Below are 18,634 nucleotides of genomic sequence, written 5' to 3'. Positions count from 1 at the left end.
CTAAAAATTTACCCTTGATTAATATGTGAGTGTCTGCACAGAGGCTATTGAGCTCAGGAGAATTAATGGTCATTGGGATCTTTTTGCAACTTAGCAAGAAGCAGTGGCTGGGGCGGAGGGGGTGTTGTGAGCGTCAGAGGTTGTGTGGACTGGTTTGGGATGCTGATGCATCCCGTGATGGCAGACCAGAGAGGGTATCCATGTGAGCAGGATCCACCCCTGATGGACCCAGAAGGACCCAGCATCATGTTTGCTGGCCCTTGTACCTACAAGGGTGACGCAGGGTATTACTCTTCCTTTCTGGACTTGCTGCTTAATGCAGGTGGCATCACGGCTCCAGATGCTGTGGTGGGGTTTCCATGAGCATTGGGATATCCTCACACCATGCTCTCCCTGGTGTGAATTAGCCTAACGAGGGGCTGCTGCCGCCAGGGACCCTGTGCAGGAATGGATGGCACTGACTTGGGTTCAACTGATGTTTGCTTCTTGTGTCAATAAATCCACGTTTTTTCATCTCGGTGGAAGTCAACGCCCACCTAAAACTCCCTGATGCTAAAGCTTCCATTGGGGAACTAATAGTCACATTTGTAAACCAGCTCTGTTTATAAGCTGTGGTTGCCGCCTGAAAAAAACAGCCTGTTCTCCCCCAGCTAAAAATACTTTTCTCCGAAAACGTGCATAAAATACCTTCTTCTCGTTCTGAGGCAGCGCCGGGGAGGGGAGGGGAACGTCTGTGTTTCCCCTGGGGCCAGGGGATGCTCGCCTTGCGCATCCATGAGCCAGACCTGGCTGGGTGCTGAAGCTGGGCTTGTGACCTGCTCAATGCAGTGCGCCCTGGAGCAAAAAAGGGGAAAACTGGTCAGAAATGGTCAGAAAGGGCAGCGGGAGCTCAGCCACCTCTTAATCGGTGGTCCAAAGGGAGAGATGTTGAAGTACCTTCAGCCAGCAGCGGCTGGGGGATCAGCTCCCTGCTCCCTGGGTACCGTTAGCGTAACAAACAGAGAACGAGGACCCTACACCAGCCTGCCTTGTCCTACACCGTATTTGAAGCAGCTCATGGACAGAGAAGGGTTAAACTCCCTCTGCAAATACCCAGGTGGGTGTGTGCTTCACACACTCCAATGCCTGAGCATCATAGCACCGTGCTGGCTTTTTTTTATAGCGGTTGCAGCTGTAACACAATAACACTTATGTGAGAGGTGAAGGGGTGCGGGAATGCTTCTAACAATGGGGGGGGGAATCAAAATGGAAATCAAAAGGCCCTTGTGAAGTTGTGCTGCTCAGGAGCTGGGGAAGCAGCCGCTGTAAAACCAGGATAAATACACCGGGGTCACTAAAGGGAAGAGCTGGTGTCAGGGTTTTTTGGAGGGTTTAATAACAGCCGCTACACCTGAATGCCTTTTGTGAAGCCCCTGGGCACTGTGGTTTTCATTATGGGGTTTTGTGGGGTGGAGCGTGGCCAAGGGAAGGCAGGAATGAATGATCGCCGGTGGTGCCTGCCACGCCTTCAGCAAACCTGGAGATGACCAGATGGGCACCAGCCCATGCCGGTGGAGGAAAGCCCTGCTCTCCAAGCCCAGACGGCTGTCCCAAAAACCAAAGTCCTCTCCCCGCAAAGGCAAGCGGCAGTCGTGAGCCCAGCCTCTACCCCATGCCCTGATTTTCAGCCATGGCTGGGGTGAGGCAGAGGAGAGCGGTTCCTCGGACGCCGCTTTCCTCTTTGTTGCGGGGTTGCAATGTGAGCGTGGTGACCAGGAGGGCAGGTTGTTGCCTGGATTTTGGGACGACCACCCTGGGAAGTGCCCAGCGACCCTTTCGCCATTCCCCTGAGCTCTCCCGTGGCGGAGGCGAGGATGCTTTGCCCTCTGGTATTCAGTGCACCTTCTGCAACCCAAGCTCTGCCTGTCTGAGCTGGTATTTTTGGTCTCAGAGGTCTAGAGATGGGGGGGTGGGTCATTGAACTGGTGCTGGAACAAGCCCTGTGTGGGGAATATTCATCTGCTGCATTCACGTGTGGTTTGGAATGTCGGCACCCAGCAGCCTGTTATGGGGCATGTCCAAGCAGGGGAAGGTTGGGGGTGGATACGAGGCTTGGAGCACAAGTGCAGCGTCCCAGTGGGTTTATTCCGCTGGAGCCTGTACACTGTGAGGACTCTGCAGGAGCATGCAAGGGGTCTTGTCCTATAACGCAGATGAGTAAAAAGACAACCTCGAGTCCAAAAGCAGAGCAATGCTTTGATCACACTAGACAAGACTTTTTTCCTCTTCCCTTCTGTTTCTTGGACCTCGTCTCCAACCTGATGTCTGCCCCATCTCCCACCCTCTTCCCAGCTCTTTCCTTCCAGGACAATTACTAAACTGTTTAGTCTTTCGTTTGGATGAATAATTAATTCCCCAGCTCTGTGAATGATTCATGTGCCATATACCACGGCTATGGGACGTGCCTGACATCGGCACCTCGTACAAAGGGCAGCGCCGTTCTCCTGGCCCGGCGAGGGGATGGGGTGGCTGATGAGGGAACGGGCTTCGCGCGGCTGGTGATGGGAGGTGGGGTGATATAGGTGGACCCCCAGCTCTGGCTTTGGAGGAGACAGGCATCCCACCTTCCCGAGGCCTGGGATCACACTCTTCGCCCCGTCCTTCCCAGCTCCTCTTCCTCGGAGGTTCGTTTCCTACAGCCATGGTGCTGGGGAGTGAGTCAGTCTTTCCCACGTGGATGCTGGTCCCTGGGACATCATCTCACCTCCCAGGGACCCCTCCACCCATGCAGTCCCCAGCAGCTTCTTCCACAGTCCCAACACCCTTGCAGAGCTCCCGGCCTGGGGTAAAGCCTTAGGCCAAGCTGCAAAGTCCCTGTGCACCATTACTTGGCGCTGCTCTCTCCAGGAAAGGAGTTGAGGGGTAAAAACCTGGTTGTAGGGAAGGGGAAAGGGATTATTTTCCACCACATGCTTGCGTGACGAGGTGGCATCAGCCAGGCTTGGATGGACATCCTGGGGGTCTTGGATGTCTCCATTGGCGTGAGTTCAGCCAGCTCCTGCTGTGGTACATGGTCATCTGTGCTGTGTTTCTCTTTGAAGGGTTGGCTCTCCAGCCTCCTGGCAAGGACTTTAGGTTTCCACCAGAATCTCACAGAATCACAGAATGTTCGGGGTTGGCAGGGACCTCTGTGGGTCATCTAGTCCAACTCCCCTGCCAAAGCAGGGTCACCCAGAGCAGGCTGCACAGGACCTTGTCCGGGCGGGTCTTGAATATCTCCAGAGAAGGAGACTCCACCACCTCCCTGGGCAGCCTGTGCCAGGGCTCCATCACCCTCAGAGGGAAGAAGTTCTTCCTCATGTTCAGCTGGAACTTCCTCTGCTTCAGGCTGTGCCCGTTGCCCCTTGTCCTGTCACTGGGCACCACTGGAAAGAGTCTGGCCCCATCCTCCTGACACCCACTTTCAAGATATTTATAGGCATTTAAGGTCCAGGTCCTGTTTGTGCAAACTGTTTCACCAACATCTCCTTCCCCCTTCCAAATCCTGCAGCTGCTGGGTGGTGCTGCAGGGGTGGAGGTGGGAGGGAGGTCCAGGGCAGGCATGCAGAGGGGATGCTCCACCATGTGCCAAATCCTGGGGTCTTCTTCAGGAAGAGGTGGCCTTGGGGGATCGTTTCATCCCCAGATCGAAGGCTGGTGGAGGCACTTTTTGTTGCTCACCCTCATCACACCTCGCATGGAGTTGTTAGTGCCCATTTCGGGGCTTTTGAAGCTGCTGGGAAAGACAGGATCAGCAGCTTTGCAGCTGTGAAATCCACTTGTGTCACGGCCCCGAAACCTAGAAAGAGCAAGCGAAGATGATGGAGGCTTTGAGGTTGCTCTGAACTCTGCAGGACTTGGATCTGGTTTGTGTCCCTGTCCCCTGGCATCCCCAAAGCAGGACCGCTGTGCTCTGCTGGGGCATCCTCAGGGTGGGGGACCTGACCCGGCCGGCCTTGCCTCGAGTGGGGTTTGGACCCAAGAGCCTGGAGTCCATCCTGCTACTCGTGATGCTGTCTGCAGAGAGAGGGGCATTGATTCACTGGCAGAAAAGGGCAAGAAAGGGGTAAATTCATCAGGTAACTTACTTTCTGCGAGCTGTTTGACCAGTGTATTAATTATGAAGTGGACTCCCTCATAGAGTCAGGTGGCAGTGCAAGCCTTCAGGGGCCTTTCCACTTAATTATAAATATTAATTTGCACGTTAGCCAGCCAGCCAGCACCCTCCCTGCCCCAGATTTTGAGCTGAGACTAGTCTGCCAATCCCTCCCTCCACCCAGCACGCCCCGGAGCTGCCGTTTGCTGGGATGGCTCTTCTGCCTGTGCCTCTGCAGCGGTTCCTGATGGAAACGGTCGAGGGATGCTCAGTCTGGGGTGAGGGGGGTGAATCAAAGGTCGATCTGATTGTTTAGGGGTTCAGTCTTTACTTGGGGTCCCCGCTGTGAAGCCCTGTGCGTCGTGCCCAGAGCTGGGCGTTCTGTCCCCAAGGGCTGAGGCTTCAGGGCTGCTGGTGCCGTTCCCGACAGGATGATGGGGACGCGAGCGGGTGCGACGCGCAGCCCCTGGCACGGGCAGCGGAGGCACAGTGGGTGCTGGAGTGTGCGATCGTGCCCGAATTTGGCGCTGGCTCTGTGCTAGTAAAAGGGCTTTGTGTGGGCAGGGTCACTGAGCATCACTCATGGTTCGTCCCACCAAGTCCCAAAGAGCAGAGAAGCATTTTGAATGTGATTTCTTTTTTTTTTTTTTCCTCTTTTTCCTCATCCCCCTGGGAAAAGAAATCCATAGGTGCGGGTCTTCAGCTGGAGGCGAGGGCGTGCGCTTTGCTCAGCTGCTGCCAGCTGGAGCAGTGCCCGAGGGCTGAGCATCGCTCTGCCCACAGCCAGCCCCGGAGCCTGCAGGTGCGGCGGGCCCGGCAGGAGCTCGCCCTTCACTCCGCAGCCTGTAAATAAATAAAATAAAATAATCATCCTGGTGGTAAACACAAAACATCGGATTCCACCCCCCCCCCCCCCCCAAAAGCATGTTTTTATCTGCTGGTGATTGCTCACTATTCAATTATACTTTGGGGATTAGCATATATTTCCCATCCTGCCTCCTCTCTCATTTGCATTCTTCCAATAGCTCCTCTCTGCTCTTTTCTCCACCTGAAGTCTCCTCTCCCTCTACTGAAGAAGTAAAACTAACCCCTTTGCCTGGGTGACCTATAAAAACGCCTTCACTTTTTTTCTTCTTCTTTTTTTCTCCAGTACATATGATGAAAAGCATGAGATCATTGGGATTTTTATAGCCCAATCTGGCAGCTTTTTCAAATAACGTGGATGGTGAGATGTAATTTTAGTTTGGGTCCTTGCCTAAAAATAAAGAATAATTATTAGCACATCAGACGTGGATATTGTGAGTGTTCGAAAAGGGTTTGAATTGTTCTACAGATACCGGAGCTGCCGCCCCGTGTCAGCACAAAGGTCTGTCCCAGCCCGAGCCCCATCTCTGCACCGTGCGTCCCGAGGAACTATAAGAAACCTTAGCGCAGGTCAATAAATAAAAGGAAAATGGGTCATGCTGGGTGATACGGGTGGCGCTCTGCCAAAAAAAACTAAAAAAGGCACGCTTGGAGGGTTAATAAGCCATTAACAGGTGAAATGTTGAAGTCCAAAGCAGAAGCGTGTGTTTTCAGTGTTGTCTTTATTATTAGCAGTAACGTGGCGGTGGTGTCTGTGTGTACTAGTGAAGCCTGGCTGTCGGGAAGAGGTGATGCCTGTTACTTAGAGCTGCTGGAAAGGCTTGGGAAAAGCAGGAAAAACCCATTCTTGCATGCCTGGAAGCTTGCGTGGCTTTATCCAGCTGCCTCAGTTGGTCTAGAGGTGGTCCAGGGCTGCCTGGGCCCTGCTCAGAGGCTGTGGGGTGCCTTGGTGCTGGGGGATGGATGTGTTTGCTGGGAGCAGCTCCAGCGGCACGTGGTGCCGGTGCATCCACCCTTGCCAGGAGCCGTGGCTGTGCCTGTGTCGTAGCGGTGGGTCGTCTCTCCGTCGTCGGCTGGGAGACGTGTCTGCAGTGCAACCCCCTTGCTCGGGTGATCTGTCCAAACCCCCTTCTGAAAGAGCTTGTGGTGGATGTCCCTTGTCCCCCAGTGAGGACAAGGAGCATGTCACCTTGCCACAGAGGAGTCCCATTCTTAGCAGCTAATTTAGAGCACTGGGAAGCGGTGCCCTGAAATCGCCCGAACCTTGCCTGGAGGCTTGGCGTGACGGCTCCCGAGCCCTTCAAACAAATCTGGGTTAGCGGAGGACTTTGCAGCTGGGGTGCTCTGCTCCTCTCCGCCGAGATGGGCAGCCGGTGATGGTCCTGTCCCAGGGAGGAGATGTGCGATGGGGCTGGGACCGGGGACGGCTCCACCTCCATCACTCCGCCTGGCTCTGTAGGACCACGGCTCGTGCTGCTCCGTGGTGGTAGAAGAGAGCTGTTGATCTTGCTCTGCTGCCAGGAGCCTTCCAGTTGGGCTTTTCGCAGTGCTGGGCTTGTATCAGTGAGCCCACAGGAGAAGGGCTGGAGCGCTCCTGGTCTCCTGGAGATGCTCGGCCCCGGCTGGAGTCGGCGCAGGGGCTGCAAATGCCTTTTCCCCATCTCTGTGGGAGGCTGGCTGGACACTGGGCATAGGGACGTGAGGAGAAAAAGCTGAAGAAGGGTTTTGGGGTCTACAAAGCAGAGTTGAGAGCAGTGCGTCCTCTATATCGGTGTTTTGGGGAGCGCTGGGTTTACCCTGCTCTTGCTGGCAGGTTGCATGAAAGAGATGAGAGCGCCCGGGCTCTTCTCTCTCCCACGTGCTGCTGAGTGGCCGTGCTTTATCATACTTATTGATTTTGATCTTACGACGAGTTAAACAATGCAGCTCTCCCCAGCCTCTGGGTGCTCCTGACTTAATTAAGTCCCTTTTCTGCTCTCCCGTCAGTCCCGTGGGTAGCGGGGGCTGGTCATGGGCTGGGGCACGGGCACCGTGCCAAAGGGGGATGGGGGAAAGGGAAAGTGCCTTCAAGGGTGGAAGGTCCCCGTATTTAGCAGGGATAAGCAGCCTGATACACAGGGAGCTGTGGGTGATGCATCCCAGCTGCTGCTGGGGCTGGGCTTTGCAGCTGACCCCTTGCGCCTGGGCAGGGAGGAAGAGGAGGCTAGGAGAAGGAACTGAAACAACCTGGTTTGCTGATGTGAGAGCGTTTCTTCTGCTGGGGTATCCTATGAAACCCAGCCACCTTTCTGGAGGGGCAGGTTGGTACCTGCTGTACCTCGGGGAGAGGGGAAGAGAAAGAGTGCTAATTGCTCAGCACGCAAGAGAGCTGCTCTGGCCTGTAATTAGATGAATTAGTGGAACAATGACCCAATTTCCCTTGGTTTTTGGATTGCTGCAAACAGCCCAGAAGTTGCTACCTCCCTCTGTCCTGCTCTCCTCCCTGTCCCCTCCTCGCCCATCCCCTGTCTCCTCCACTGCATCCCTCCCTTCTCCTCCTCGCCCAGTGCTCTGGGGACCAAGCCAGGGTGGGTGAGTAGGCCATGAGCTCCGGCACTGCTGTCTGTGCTCCCGTGGCTCTGCTGGCATCCCCAAGCCGCAGCATCCCCATCGCCCCAGCAGGTATGGGGCCCCTAAGTATTTCCACTGCTGGACTTGGTGTGCACCAGCTCCCTTCTGCCCCAATTTGTTTTCCAGAGATGGGCCTGAAAAAAAAAATCTTTATGTTTTAAAAGAAAACCTCTGGAGTCCTTCCTGTGCCTGCCGGTTGCCTTCCAAGGTCATAAAACTTTCATTACTATAGATTTTTGAATGCATGTGAGGTTCTCTGCTCCTTCTCAGCAATCCCAGAGGTGGGACTCTAAGGAATCTCCATGTATGGAAAAAGCCAGAGCAGCTGATGGCTGGAGGTGCTGCTGGGGAAGCGTGGGTGACCATCAGGGGAGCGACCTCCATCTCTGGGGCAACATCTCTGGTCCACATGCCTCCTGCCTGGAAGGGAGATTAAACTCATGCAGCTGCGATGAGCACTATGTCTGCAGCATCGACTGCATGGCAAGGGTGATGGGGCTGTCCCCAGCCATCGATGGGGAGCTGCCAGGGCTGGGTGCCCCCTGGGTGGCTTTGGCTGGCCAGAGTGGCCCATGAACTTTGATGTCAGCATCAAATGGGGCTCGCTGGCGTGTGGGCTTTTGGAGGCGTTGAATCTCTCTGTACCTGCCCAGGGACATGGTGCTCCTCAGGACTCCCCACAGCCTGGCATGAGAACATGGCTCCTGGCACCGGGGTGACCGAAGGCTCTGCCTGGCGGGGTAACTCTGCTCTCTCCCTGTCTGCCCGCAGCATCCTCGCCACTGCAGGGACGCACTTCAACACCCACGTGGACCTGCGGACGCTGCGGGCCGTGCGCGTGCTCAGACCTCTGAAGCTTGTCTCGGGCATTCCCAGTAAGTTGGATACGCCTGGTCCTCCTCCCGGCGTGTCTGCATCCATCCCCGATGTCCTTCAGCGTGAGAGGGGTCCTTGTGCCACCTTGGAGAAAGAGGGTGGGATCAGGGAAGAGGGGTATGAACCTCCCCGTGTAGTGGGAACTCTAGGATGACAGTGTTTGGTGTCCCCGGGTGGCATTTCCCCCTGCCCAGCCCGCTCTGTGCTGGCACAACGCTGGGCTTGCTGGGGCCCACCGATGGCTCCGCTTCCCTGGCCAGAAGGCAGTGGGTGGATCCTTCCAGGACTGAGGTTTATTCAGGGGAGATTTCATTTTTTTTGCAAGATTTCATCTGCTGGCATGGGGATAAATAAAGAAACTAGGCTGCTGCCAGCACCGGTCCTCCTATCACTCCTGCCTTGGGTATCGAATAGGCAGTGTGCTGGGGCAATGGGGGGGATAGAGCTGCATGGGCCACGTCCCACCAAGGCCAGCTGGGACAAGGACAGGCAAAAGACCAGATGGGAAACCAGATCCAGAAACAAGCCCCCCCAGAGCCTTGCTCTGCAGCCTGGCCCTCCCTGCTCCTCCTGGGAAGGTGCTTTGCTTCCATGGTCCTCACCTGCCCAAAGGCATCCTGCAGGCTCTGCTGGCCTCTTGCATCTGTCTGGTGACTGTCCGTCCTCTCCACTCACTGCCCTCCTCTTGCCAGAGGTGGGATGGACATGCCCCAGGCAAGGGGTCTGCATCACTTTGCCAAGCTGTGCTCTTTCCTTCCTGTCCCAGGCCTGCAGATTGTGCTGAAATCCATCATGAAGGCCATGGTGCCTCTCCTCCAGATCGGCTTGCTGCTCTTTTTTGCTATCCTCATGTTTGCCATCATCGGCCTGGAGTTTTACAGCGGGAAGCTGCACCGAGCCTGCTACACAAACAATTCAGGTGGGGAGAGGGGCTCTGCACCCACTTGGCATCCCTTGGGCGGAAAACAGCCGGTCTGAGTGCGTGTGGCCACTGTAGGAAGCCCAGGGCTGAGAAGATCCTGCATTTTGCTTCATGCACACCAGGCATCACCTGGTTGCGTTCAGGATGTCCCAGTTTCTTACGGGAGCAGTTTGGGTGCAGCCAGAGGTAGTCCCAGCGGCGTCCCCTGCTCTACCCCATGCCTGTCCCCTACCTCTCTCTTACCGCTGCCTCCTTTGGCTCTTTGCTGTGTGCTCGCAGGTGAACTAGAGGAGCTGGACCCTCCCCATCCATGCGGGGTGCAGGGTTGCCCCCCAGGCTACGAATGCCGGGAGTGGATCGGTCCCAACGATGGGATCACACAGTTCGACAACATCCTCTTTGCTGTGTTGACCGTCTTCCAGTGCATCACCATGGAAGGGTGGACCACAGTCCTGTACAATGTGAGTAGTGCTGCTCTGGGGTCTCTTTGGGTGGGTGGGGGATGGAGATGGGGAGCCAGAGACGGTATTTCCATGTGCTGGAAACCTGTGAGATCCTGAATTTCCTTTGTGATGGAGAATGGGGTTAATCCTTCCACTCTGGGCAGGAGATGGGGAACAGAGAGGAGTGAGTTATGTGTCTCTGGGCAATGGGAGGTCTAAAGGCTTGGCCCACTGGTTGTGCATTGCGTTGCAGAGGAGCAAAACCCTGTGGGCACGGGCTGCAGCAAGCATCCTGCTCAAGGGCTGTCCGTGAGGAGGCATCTTTCCTTCCCTCCTCCTCCTCCTGCGCTCCTTGGGGCAGCTCTGTAAGAGCGGATGTGGTTTCTGGGCATGGTGCTCTCCACGCGGACCAGGCGCTGGATGTGCCTGCATCCCCACGGTGGGGTTGGGACGCCCGGGAGCTGGGCTCGGACCCCCTTCCTGGGGCAGGAGGAGCGTTTCGGTGTCCGACAGGGAGCCGAGATCTTTGGTGTTCATGCTGCAAACGTCTGTTGGTGCTGATTAAGCAGGGAATGGCTGGGCTGGGTTCCTGTGCTTTGTAGCTGCTTGAAGCTGCCGATGCCCAAGCCCTTGGGGTACGCAGGGAGCAACTTGGGGGGCAAAACTGGAAGCGGGGAAAAAAAGCTACGGGCGATCACAAATTGCGATATCCTTGTGGGTTATTGGCTGTGTGCGTGCGCTTTGGTTTATAGGCTAGAAGCTACTGTGTCAGTTCTGTTCCCAGCCTAATTTCAGCATCAATTTTGGCGTCACCGCGCTGGGAATGTTTTTATACCCTGGTTCCCATAACGCCTGGGGATCTGTGGAGTGGCGTGGCTCTGCAGGAGGCAAATTGGAGGGCTTGTGATGGGGGTATGTGCTTTGCAGTTACTTAGTCCTGAGCAGAAAGGCTATTTTTTAATCCCAGACGAAGGCACTGCGCTGCCAGCATTGGGGTCCCCCTCTCGCTCGGTCCATCCCAGGGCGCTTCGGGGGAGCAGGATTGTGTGCATGCGTAGATGGACCATGAAACCTAGACTGGCGTAGAAAGGTGAGTGTTCATGGCAAGAGCTTGACCTTACCATGAGGATCTGGTTCTCCTCTTCATGAAGGAGATGCCAGTGTCAGGATCTCACTGCTTCAATAGGGGAATTAGGCAGGATTGAACCACCTGGAATTTCACACCAAAACAAAAAAGAACATTTCTTGACTGCTTCTGGTGTATCAACGGGATTAGAGACTTAACTACAGTGCCTATTGCCCAGGCATAATTGAGTATGGCAGGAAAGGTGATTTTTCCTGTCTGATGGTATTGTTCTCCTGCCTTTAACGTAGCTGGGTGGCTGCTGCTGGCTCACTCCGCCATACAGCAGCCCGTGTCTGGTGCCAGCAACCTTCCCTGCACCTTCTTTCTTGTATTAATGACTGACTCTCTGCAAAACCTCGGGGCTGCTTCCATCAGCGCTCCCCACGTCCCCTCCTCCCCATCCTTCGGTGCCTGCAGCAATTAGCAGCAGCGTTCCCCGTGCTAGAGCCCCGGCTGCGGTGTGCGAGGAGCCGGTGAGCTACACAGACGGGCAATTTACGGTCTGATCGGCATCGAGGGTTTGTACTGTCAGTTCCTGAGAAAGTCTGGTCTCCTGCTGTTTGAGATGTCATTACTGGAAAGGCTGGAGCTGCTCTGTTCAGTGTCTGGGATTTGCTGATCCACCATCTGGATCTTACTGTGTGGGAAGGATGGGAGATGCTGCTGGGAGCACCGATAACCATGCTTGGCAGGACCTACCCTGCAGGATCCCCTGTTTACCACCATAGCAGCTAAATCAGGGGCTCTCTGGGACATTCGTGGGACCACAGCCCCGGTATTCAAATAATCTTCCCAGCACCAGTGGCAACGCTGGGCAGACCTGCTCTGTCACGGTGTCCCCGACGGCTGGGACCATAAGGTGCCTCCCTTTCCCGCTCCTCTGCAGAGCAGCAGAAAGGATTAGGGACCTTCCTCAGCTTTTAATTGAATAAGGACTGGGGCCTTGGGAGCAAAGTGCTGCTGATTCACTACGGGAGGCGGCGACGGACGGATGCTGTTCCCGATGTCGGGTTGCGCCTCTCCCCAGGGACAGGGGCTGTCTCGCAGGGTGCCTCTGGGCTGCAAAGGTGCTCGGTCCTTTTGCTGCTTAGAGGCAGAAAAATGGCCTTCTGCCTTTATTTAAATAGAAAAATGAGGTATGCAGATGGGGGATACAGTCCCCAGGGGATGCTGGAGGAGGGCTGGGCAGGGTTGGAAAGCCACTGGGATGCTCTGCTGTCACCTTCAACGCTCGGAGCAGCAAACCAGGACAGGGTCCTGCTGCTACCCAGCATGGACCTTGCCCAGCACATGCCCCGGGTTTGGGGGCATCTGCGGGGGCCTCTCTGCTTTCCCACTGGAGTAAAGTGATGGGAGGCTGCGTCCTTGCAGGTTAGTGCCACAGCCTTGCAGAGGAGAGGGAGATCACAGGAAAACCACCTTTAGCAGGCTCTCAAGGAAATTGCTTACTATAGAGAATTCCCATGTGGAACTGTATCGTGATTTTAAGATCCATTTTTCCACAATTATATCAGTTCTAGAAGTGTGGCTCCCAGAATTTGTAGATTTCATCGTGAAAAGCTAATTGGCCCCATGGTACTTTCCACGTGTGTTATTTCATGGATGCGCTTGTCTTTCACGTTGTTAGCCTTGCCTCTGTGAAATGCTGTCTTGCTAGGTAGAAACCACAGTATGGGTTTAAAAAAAAAAAGAAAAAAAGAAAAAACCTTACACTGTGGGGTGTTGTGGCTTTTCCAGCTCCTGTCCATGAGAGCCTGAAGGACTTTAATTTCTTTTAGAGGGGGGTTTCAGCTTTGTGGCTCCTCTGGCTGTCTCTGCAGTCCAGAACAGGGGCTAAGGAGTATTTTGCTTTTCTTATACTGGAGCAGATGCTCCTTCCCTGGGCTGGCTTGAGACCAAACCTGATTTCTGTAGGGACCAGAGGGAGATCGAATGCTGGCAAAGAGGCTCACTGCCCTACTTCTCCGCCTCTGCAGGCTTGCTGGAGTGGGGCAGGGGCGAGGTTGCAGTTTTGCCGTTAAACAGGGATGCTGGGCTCTGGGAGGGGGCGGCAGGGCTGTGCCATAGGGTGCTGAGCATCGGGGCTGGCCAGGCACGGCACAGTGGTGCTGGTGGCTTCGGACGCTCAGCTCAGCTTCCCGGGTCGTGGAGAGCAAACAGGAGAGGAGTTTGAAATTGTGATTTGCCCTACAACACTGACTCAGAGGCTGTATTTATTCAACAAGATTGTTTGCTTTCCCATTTGGAAATAGGAAAATACACTTGCAGGTAGCAAGGAGGAGCCTGGCTTGCTAGGAGCTGCCACTCTCCTCCTCCCCCCACGCTGCCAGGAGCTGAGATGGGAAGAAAAACCCCCGTGGCAAGCACGTGCTGGGGCCGTGGGCTGGCCTGGTGGGCTCTGCAGGGAGAGGGGTCAGCCCTGCCTGTCCCGGCTGGGTCCCTTGCCCCGAGCGCTGCTCCAGAGCTGGTGACACCAGCCACGCGGCACGGCAACCACAGTCCCTGGTCGGGCATTAGCATTTTGTTAGCGCAGGATAAATGGAAACACGAGCGCGCGGAGAAAGCTGTTCATAGCCACGGGAGTGATGGGAACGTGGACAGATGCAGGCAGGGGAGCCAGGGCTGCCCGCACCTCGTGCTGGCGTTGCTCGCGGGGACCGAGGCTGCTGCAAGGCGCAACCAGTTGCGGTTGCGAGCGGTTGCTGAGGTTGCGTGGGGTTGCAAGGGGCCACGGGTACGAGCGTGGGGGGCACGTGTCCGGCTGCGGCCCCAGGCACCCTGTGCTGGGAGAGGCTCTGAGCGCTTCAGAAACGCCGCACGGCCGGTGCGGAGACCGAGATCCCGCCGCGTGGTGAAAGCCCGTTTCCTTGCGTGGATCTGGCTGTCAGGTTACGCTCCTGGTCCTAACGTTGTGGCGTCCCAAGGGTCAGAGCGACCTGCGGACGGGCTCCGAATGCGCTGCAGCGATAACCCAGCTGCGGCTCGGTCGTGGAGAGGGTTGACTTGGCTTCGCACAGGGCCACGACTGTTAGCAGCGATGGGTGAAAACATTTGCCTGAGGTGCTGCGGCTGGGAGGGTGCAAGGGCAGGAGTCCGGAGCCCGGCACTGCGCTGGTGCTAGGAATCCCCTCTAAATGTGGGGTGTAAAAGGGTTGAGATGAATCTCACCATGTGCAGAGGTCGTGGTTTCACGCTGATGGGTGCAGGGCTGCGTTTTCAAAAGTTGGCTTGGGCAAAAAAAGCGCAAGTGCAGGGTCCTGCACCTGGGGAGGAACAATCCCATGCCTCAGTATAGGCTTTGGGCAGACCTGCTGCAGAGCAGCTTTGCGGAGAGGGATCTGGGTGTCCTGGTGGACGACAAGTTGACCATGAGCCAGCAGTGTGCCCTGGGTGCCAAGAAGGCCGGTGGGATCCTGGGGTGCATGAAGAGGAGTGTGGCCAGTAGGTCGAGGGAGGTTCTCCTCCCCCTCTACTCTGCCCTAGTGAGGCCCCATCTGCAGTACTGTGTCCAGTTCTGGGCTCCCCAGTTCAAGAAAACTGAGGAGCTACTGGAGAGAGTCCAGCAGAGGGCTACGAGGATGATGGGGGGACTGGAGCATCTCTCCTACGAGGAGAGGCTGAGGGAGCTGGGCTTTTTCAGCCTGGAGAAGAGAAGGCTGCGAGGAGACCTTAGAAATGCTTATAAATATCTGCAGGGTGGGTGTCAGGAGGGTGGGGCCAGACTCTTTCCAGTGGTGCCCAGCAACAGGACAAGGGGCAACGGGCACAAACTGAAGCAGAGGAAGTTCCGTCTGAACATGAGGAAGAACTTCTTCACTCTGAAGAGTGATAGAGCCCTGGCCCAGGCTGCCCAGGGAGGTTGTGGAGTCTCCTTCTCTGGAGATCTTCAAGACCTGCCTGGACAAGGTCCTGTGCAGCCTGCTCTGGGTGACCCTGCTTCGGCAGGGGGTTGGGCTGGGTGACCCACAGAGGTCTCTTCCAACCCCTGCCATTCTGTGATTCAGTGATTCTACGAAACCTGAGATGTTCTGCTTGAGCCTGGCTTTCAGATGTGGTGAAATATCCATCCTTATTGAAACAGGGACTGTTCAAGCAGCCGTGCTTTGGGGCCCCAGGAAAGGGAGGTGTGTTAAATCACTGGCTGTGCTGGAGCACACAAAGCAGAGATGGGTGCAAGGCTCGGCTCTCCTGCTCCCTGCCAAGTCCCCAGTTGCGCTAGTCGGGTCGCCTTGGAAGGGCTCAGAGGAGGAATTTGTTGCAAAGCAGTTATTTTTCCATATGTGAGTGTACGAAATTGCTTGTTGCTTGTTGGCATAAATTCCCAGGGTGTCACGGTTGTCCCTTGGGATGCTCAGCACTCAGCTGCTCTTCTCGAAGCACCTATGTGTGAAGAGTGTGAGCGGGACCTGAGCATCTTGTGTTTCTCCTCTCGCCTTCCGGAGAGCAAGGGCAGCGCCTGGCTTTATGTGGGGCAGCCAGGGCCAGCGAAATTAATGACTCGACCAGAGAGGAGTTTGCTTTTGTTGAGGTTTGCTTGGACCTGGAGCTGAGCTGGGAAACCTCCCTGAGCCCTGGTTCTTCCAGGAACTGCTGCAGCTCCTCTGGACATCGGTGCCTGTTCGGTCCCAAGATGAGAGCTTCAGCGGTGCCAGCCACGTGCCAAGGGTCGTGGGGACTCTGCAGCGAGGGCCAGTGATGCAAAGACCTTCCCAAAACAGGACCTACCCTGACACCATGATGAGGGGCAGAGCACTGGAGGAGCTCAGTACAGCAGTGGTCCCAAGGCCACGGGCTGAGCCTGCCCTGCTGCTCTGTCGGGCACCGCGGAGGGTGAGGCTGGGAGCATGATGGGTAACGATGGCTCCCAGTAAGGAGCGACACTGGCTGGAGCTGGTGAACGGGGAAAGGAGGAGGAGGGAGAGAGGCTGGAGAGCAGAGGAGATGGGGGGGATGGTAAAAGGGGGAAACCACCCCGCTTTTTAGCCTTCTGTGCTCTGGGACGTGGCCAGGCTCTCAAGCTGGAATGCTTGCAAAGGGAAAAGGCTTACCTGTGTGTGTGTTTGAAATTAAAACGCAACACAAAAAATACCCTGTCGGGAGGTATGAAAATTTAATCAACACCCAGTTCTCTTAGCAGCTCGGTAGCAAGCACAGATCTTAATGCCTCTGCAGCTATTCCTGGCGGCTCCTGGCCATGCGGGTGAAGCGGGGTGTGCTGGGGGGCGGTGGCCAGGGGCTGCTAAAAAGTCCCCGGCACTCGTGGCACCACAGGACAGAGCCCCTTCCTGCTTATCCCTCCAAAATGTTAAACGCTGAGCGTCCTAAATGTGATAAAGTTAGCAAGGACTTCAGAAAGGAGACTCCCAAGTTCCACCCTGAAGGTTTAAAACCTTCCTGACTTTTAAGGGAATGAGCTGGTTTTCCCCGAACGGCTCCTGTCGGTGCCCGAGCCGGCAGCTTGTGTGCTGCCAGCCATCGGTACGGGAACCCATCACCGATGGGCACGTGTGCAGCAGTCAGCCTGCTTCACCCTCTTCTCCCTTTGGAAAAAAAGTCTCTTTCTCTGCACTCAGCAAAGCCAGACCCTCACTAGCTTGCCAAATGTTCCTGCTTTTTTTTTTTTAAATTTTTTTCCCTTTTCCTTCTGTGTGTGTGCTGAAATGACACAGCAAGAAACAAACTGTGTCTGCTGGATCCCCAGCTTTGCAGGCATGTTCTGTCAAAAGCTCCCTGCCCACACCCTCCTGCCTGCTCGCGCGGGAAAGTCTCGCTCCTAGACTGTCTGCTGGCAGGAGTGGGGGAGCCGAGGGACCAATGTTCCAGCACTGCCCAGCAACCCCAGGAACAAGAAGTGGTGGTGGCAGGGGGTCTCGGTGCCAACTTGACCTCGCTGCTCATCTTCATTCAGCCCAGAACCCGTAATTTCACTGGTGGGTTTGGTGCTGGGAATTGTGCCGGCGAGGCTTTGTAAAGCTATTGCCACTCCTCGGTGTTGGTGCACGTGTTGCTGTGCATCAGGGCTGGGCTGGGGTATTGGGGTGCATTGGGGTCCTTGAGCGAGGTCACACGTTGGGTCTGTTGCCCCAGAGCATCGCAGCAGGTGCTGGGGATGTTCCTGCATCTAGGAATCATATCCTGGAGCCCGAGCTGCCCCTCTGGGCTTGCAGCATGCTCGGAACAAAGCAGGGATCCAGCCTGGCAATCGCCATACCCCGCTGAAAAACAACCCCAAGGCCGACCCCATGGAAACCCTGCCCTGCCGTAGCACGCAGGCTCCGGGTCCAGCCGGAGAGGCAACGGCGCTGGCACATGTCCGAGCCCAACGAGGAAGATCTGCGACGGGAACGCGGGTGCTGCTTTAACCGTGGGTCTAACGAAGGCTGCGGAGCTTTACAAATACCGAATCACCGAAGGTTCATCCTGCCGGTGGGGCAGTTAAGGGGGTGCTGCCATCCAGGGCTGGGGAAGGTGTGGGAGGGGTCCAGGCAGGGGAAGGTGGAGGTTTGGGAGCAGAGGTGGGGGCAACCGAGGGGTTGCAGTGAGGGATGTCTGGGGGGAGAGGAGGAGGAGGAGGCGGCACACCTGGGGTCAGGGTCTGGGGATCAATGCTGGGGCACCTGGGTGTTATTTCTCAGTGGATCCGAGGGGAACAGAGCAATAATTGGTCTCTCTGCCCATATCAAATTCTTTGAAAACACTTGATTTTTAGTAATGCTTCTGGCAATGCATTTTTTGCACCCCGGGGCCCACGAAAGGCAGGGCATCAGGCAGAGCATTGGGCAGGAGGTGCCCACCATGCCCGGAGACCCTGGAGCGGGGCTGTAGCAGGCTGCGTCCCGCTATGGGCCAGCAAAGGAAATGCACCAATTTCCTCATTAACCTGATTTGGAAAAGCAAAGCATTTTCATTCAGATCTTGTCCAGCGCCGGGGCCGCTGATGGATACCAGTCAGGGCTGGCGGGGAGTGAAGCATGGCCCTGCATGCAGGAGATCAAATTATCGCTATTAAAGGGAAGAAAGAGATCTGTTACTGCGCCGGGGAGAGCAGCAGCAGGTGTCAAGGTCTTGAAGAAACTGGGTAGGCCAGGGATTCTGCAGTAAGGTATTTTTTAAATTTTATTTTCACCCCTTTTTGCTGGGATATGGACATTTTGAGGCTGTTTCTGCTAACCTGCATGTGATTCTCAGCCAGATGTGGTAGGTTGGGGGCTGCAGAGGAGATGCTGGGGGATGGCATCAGCCGTGGTGGGGGCATGGTGGATGTCACCCCCAGGCAAAGACCACTGGGAGTTGCCGAGCTGAGGGTTTGGCTTACAAATCATGGAAGCTGTGGTGGTTTTCCACCCGCTGTTCCAGTAGGTCTGCTCTATCCCCGCGCCGGGCAGCAAACCCCTGGGAAGCACTGGGGAAGGCAGGCACGGTGCCCAGGGCAAAGCTTCCTGAGATCCTGGCTTCCCTCATCATCTCCAAACCCCCCTCACTAAGGTTGCAGACCTCTCCTGCCCGACTGCAGCGGTTGGGACCGTTTGGTCACCCCATCCCTGCCTGTTGAAGCCTGCCTGCAATGCAGGCAAAGCTGTGGGTTCCCATGGAAGCTCTCTGTGGGGTGGGAAATCCCTGGCAGAGGACCATGGTGAGAGCAGAATGGGGCCACCTATTCCCGCATGGGCAGGGGGTCC

General features: G+C 55.9%; 1 protein-coding gene across 1 annotated transcript in view; it reads left to right on the top strand.

Annotated features, from left to right (window-relative positions):
- CACNA1E (calcium voltage-gated channel subunit alpha1 E) overlaps nucleotides 1–18,634 on the top strand; it is a 135,783-nt gene that overhangs the window by 51,982 nt on the left and 65,167 nt on the right. Inside the window, exons 6-8 of the mRNA XM_075422516.1 lie at nucleotides 8,360–8,463; nucleotides 9,231–9,383; nucleotides 9,666–9,847. Of these exons, the coding sequence (XP_075278631.1) occupies nucleotides 8,360–8,463; nucleotides 9,231–9,383; nucleotides 9,666–9,847 (439 nt within the window). The remainder of the gene's footprint in view (nucleotides 1–8,359; nucleotides 8,464–9,230; nucleotides 9,384–9,665; nucleotides 9,848–18,634) is intronic.

The sequence above is a fragment of the Opisthocomus hoazin genome, chromosome 6 (genome assembly GCF_030867145.1).
Source record: "Opisthocomus hoazin isolate bOpiHoa1 chromosome 6, bOpiHoa1.hap1, whole genome shotgun sequence".
Classification (NCBI taxonomy): Eukaryota; Metazoa; Chordata; class Aves; order Opisthocomiformes; family Opisthocomidae; genus Opisthocomus; species Opisthocomus hoazin.
Note: the sequence above shows the minus strand (reverse complement) of the source record. Positions and strands in the feature narration are given on the sequence as shown.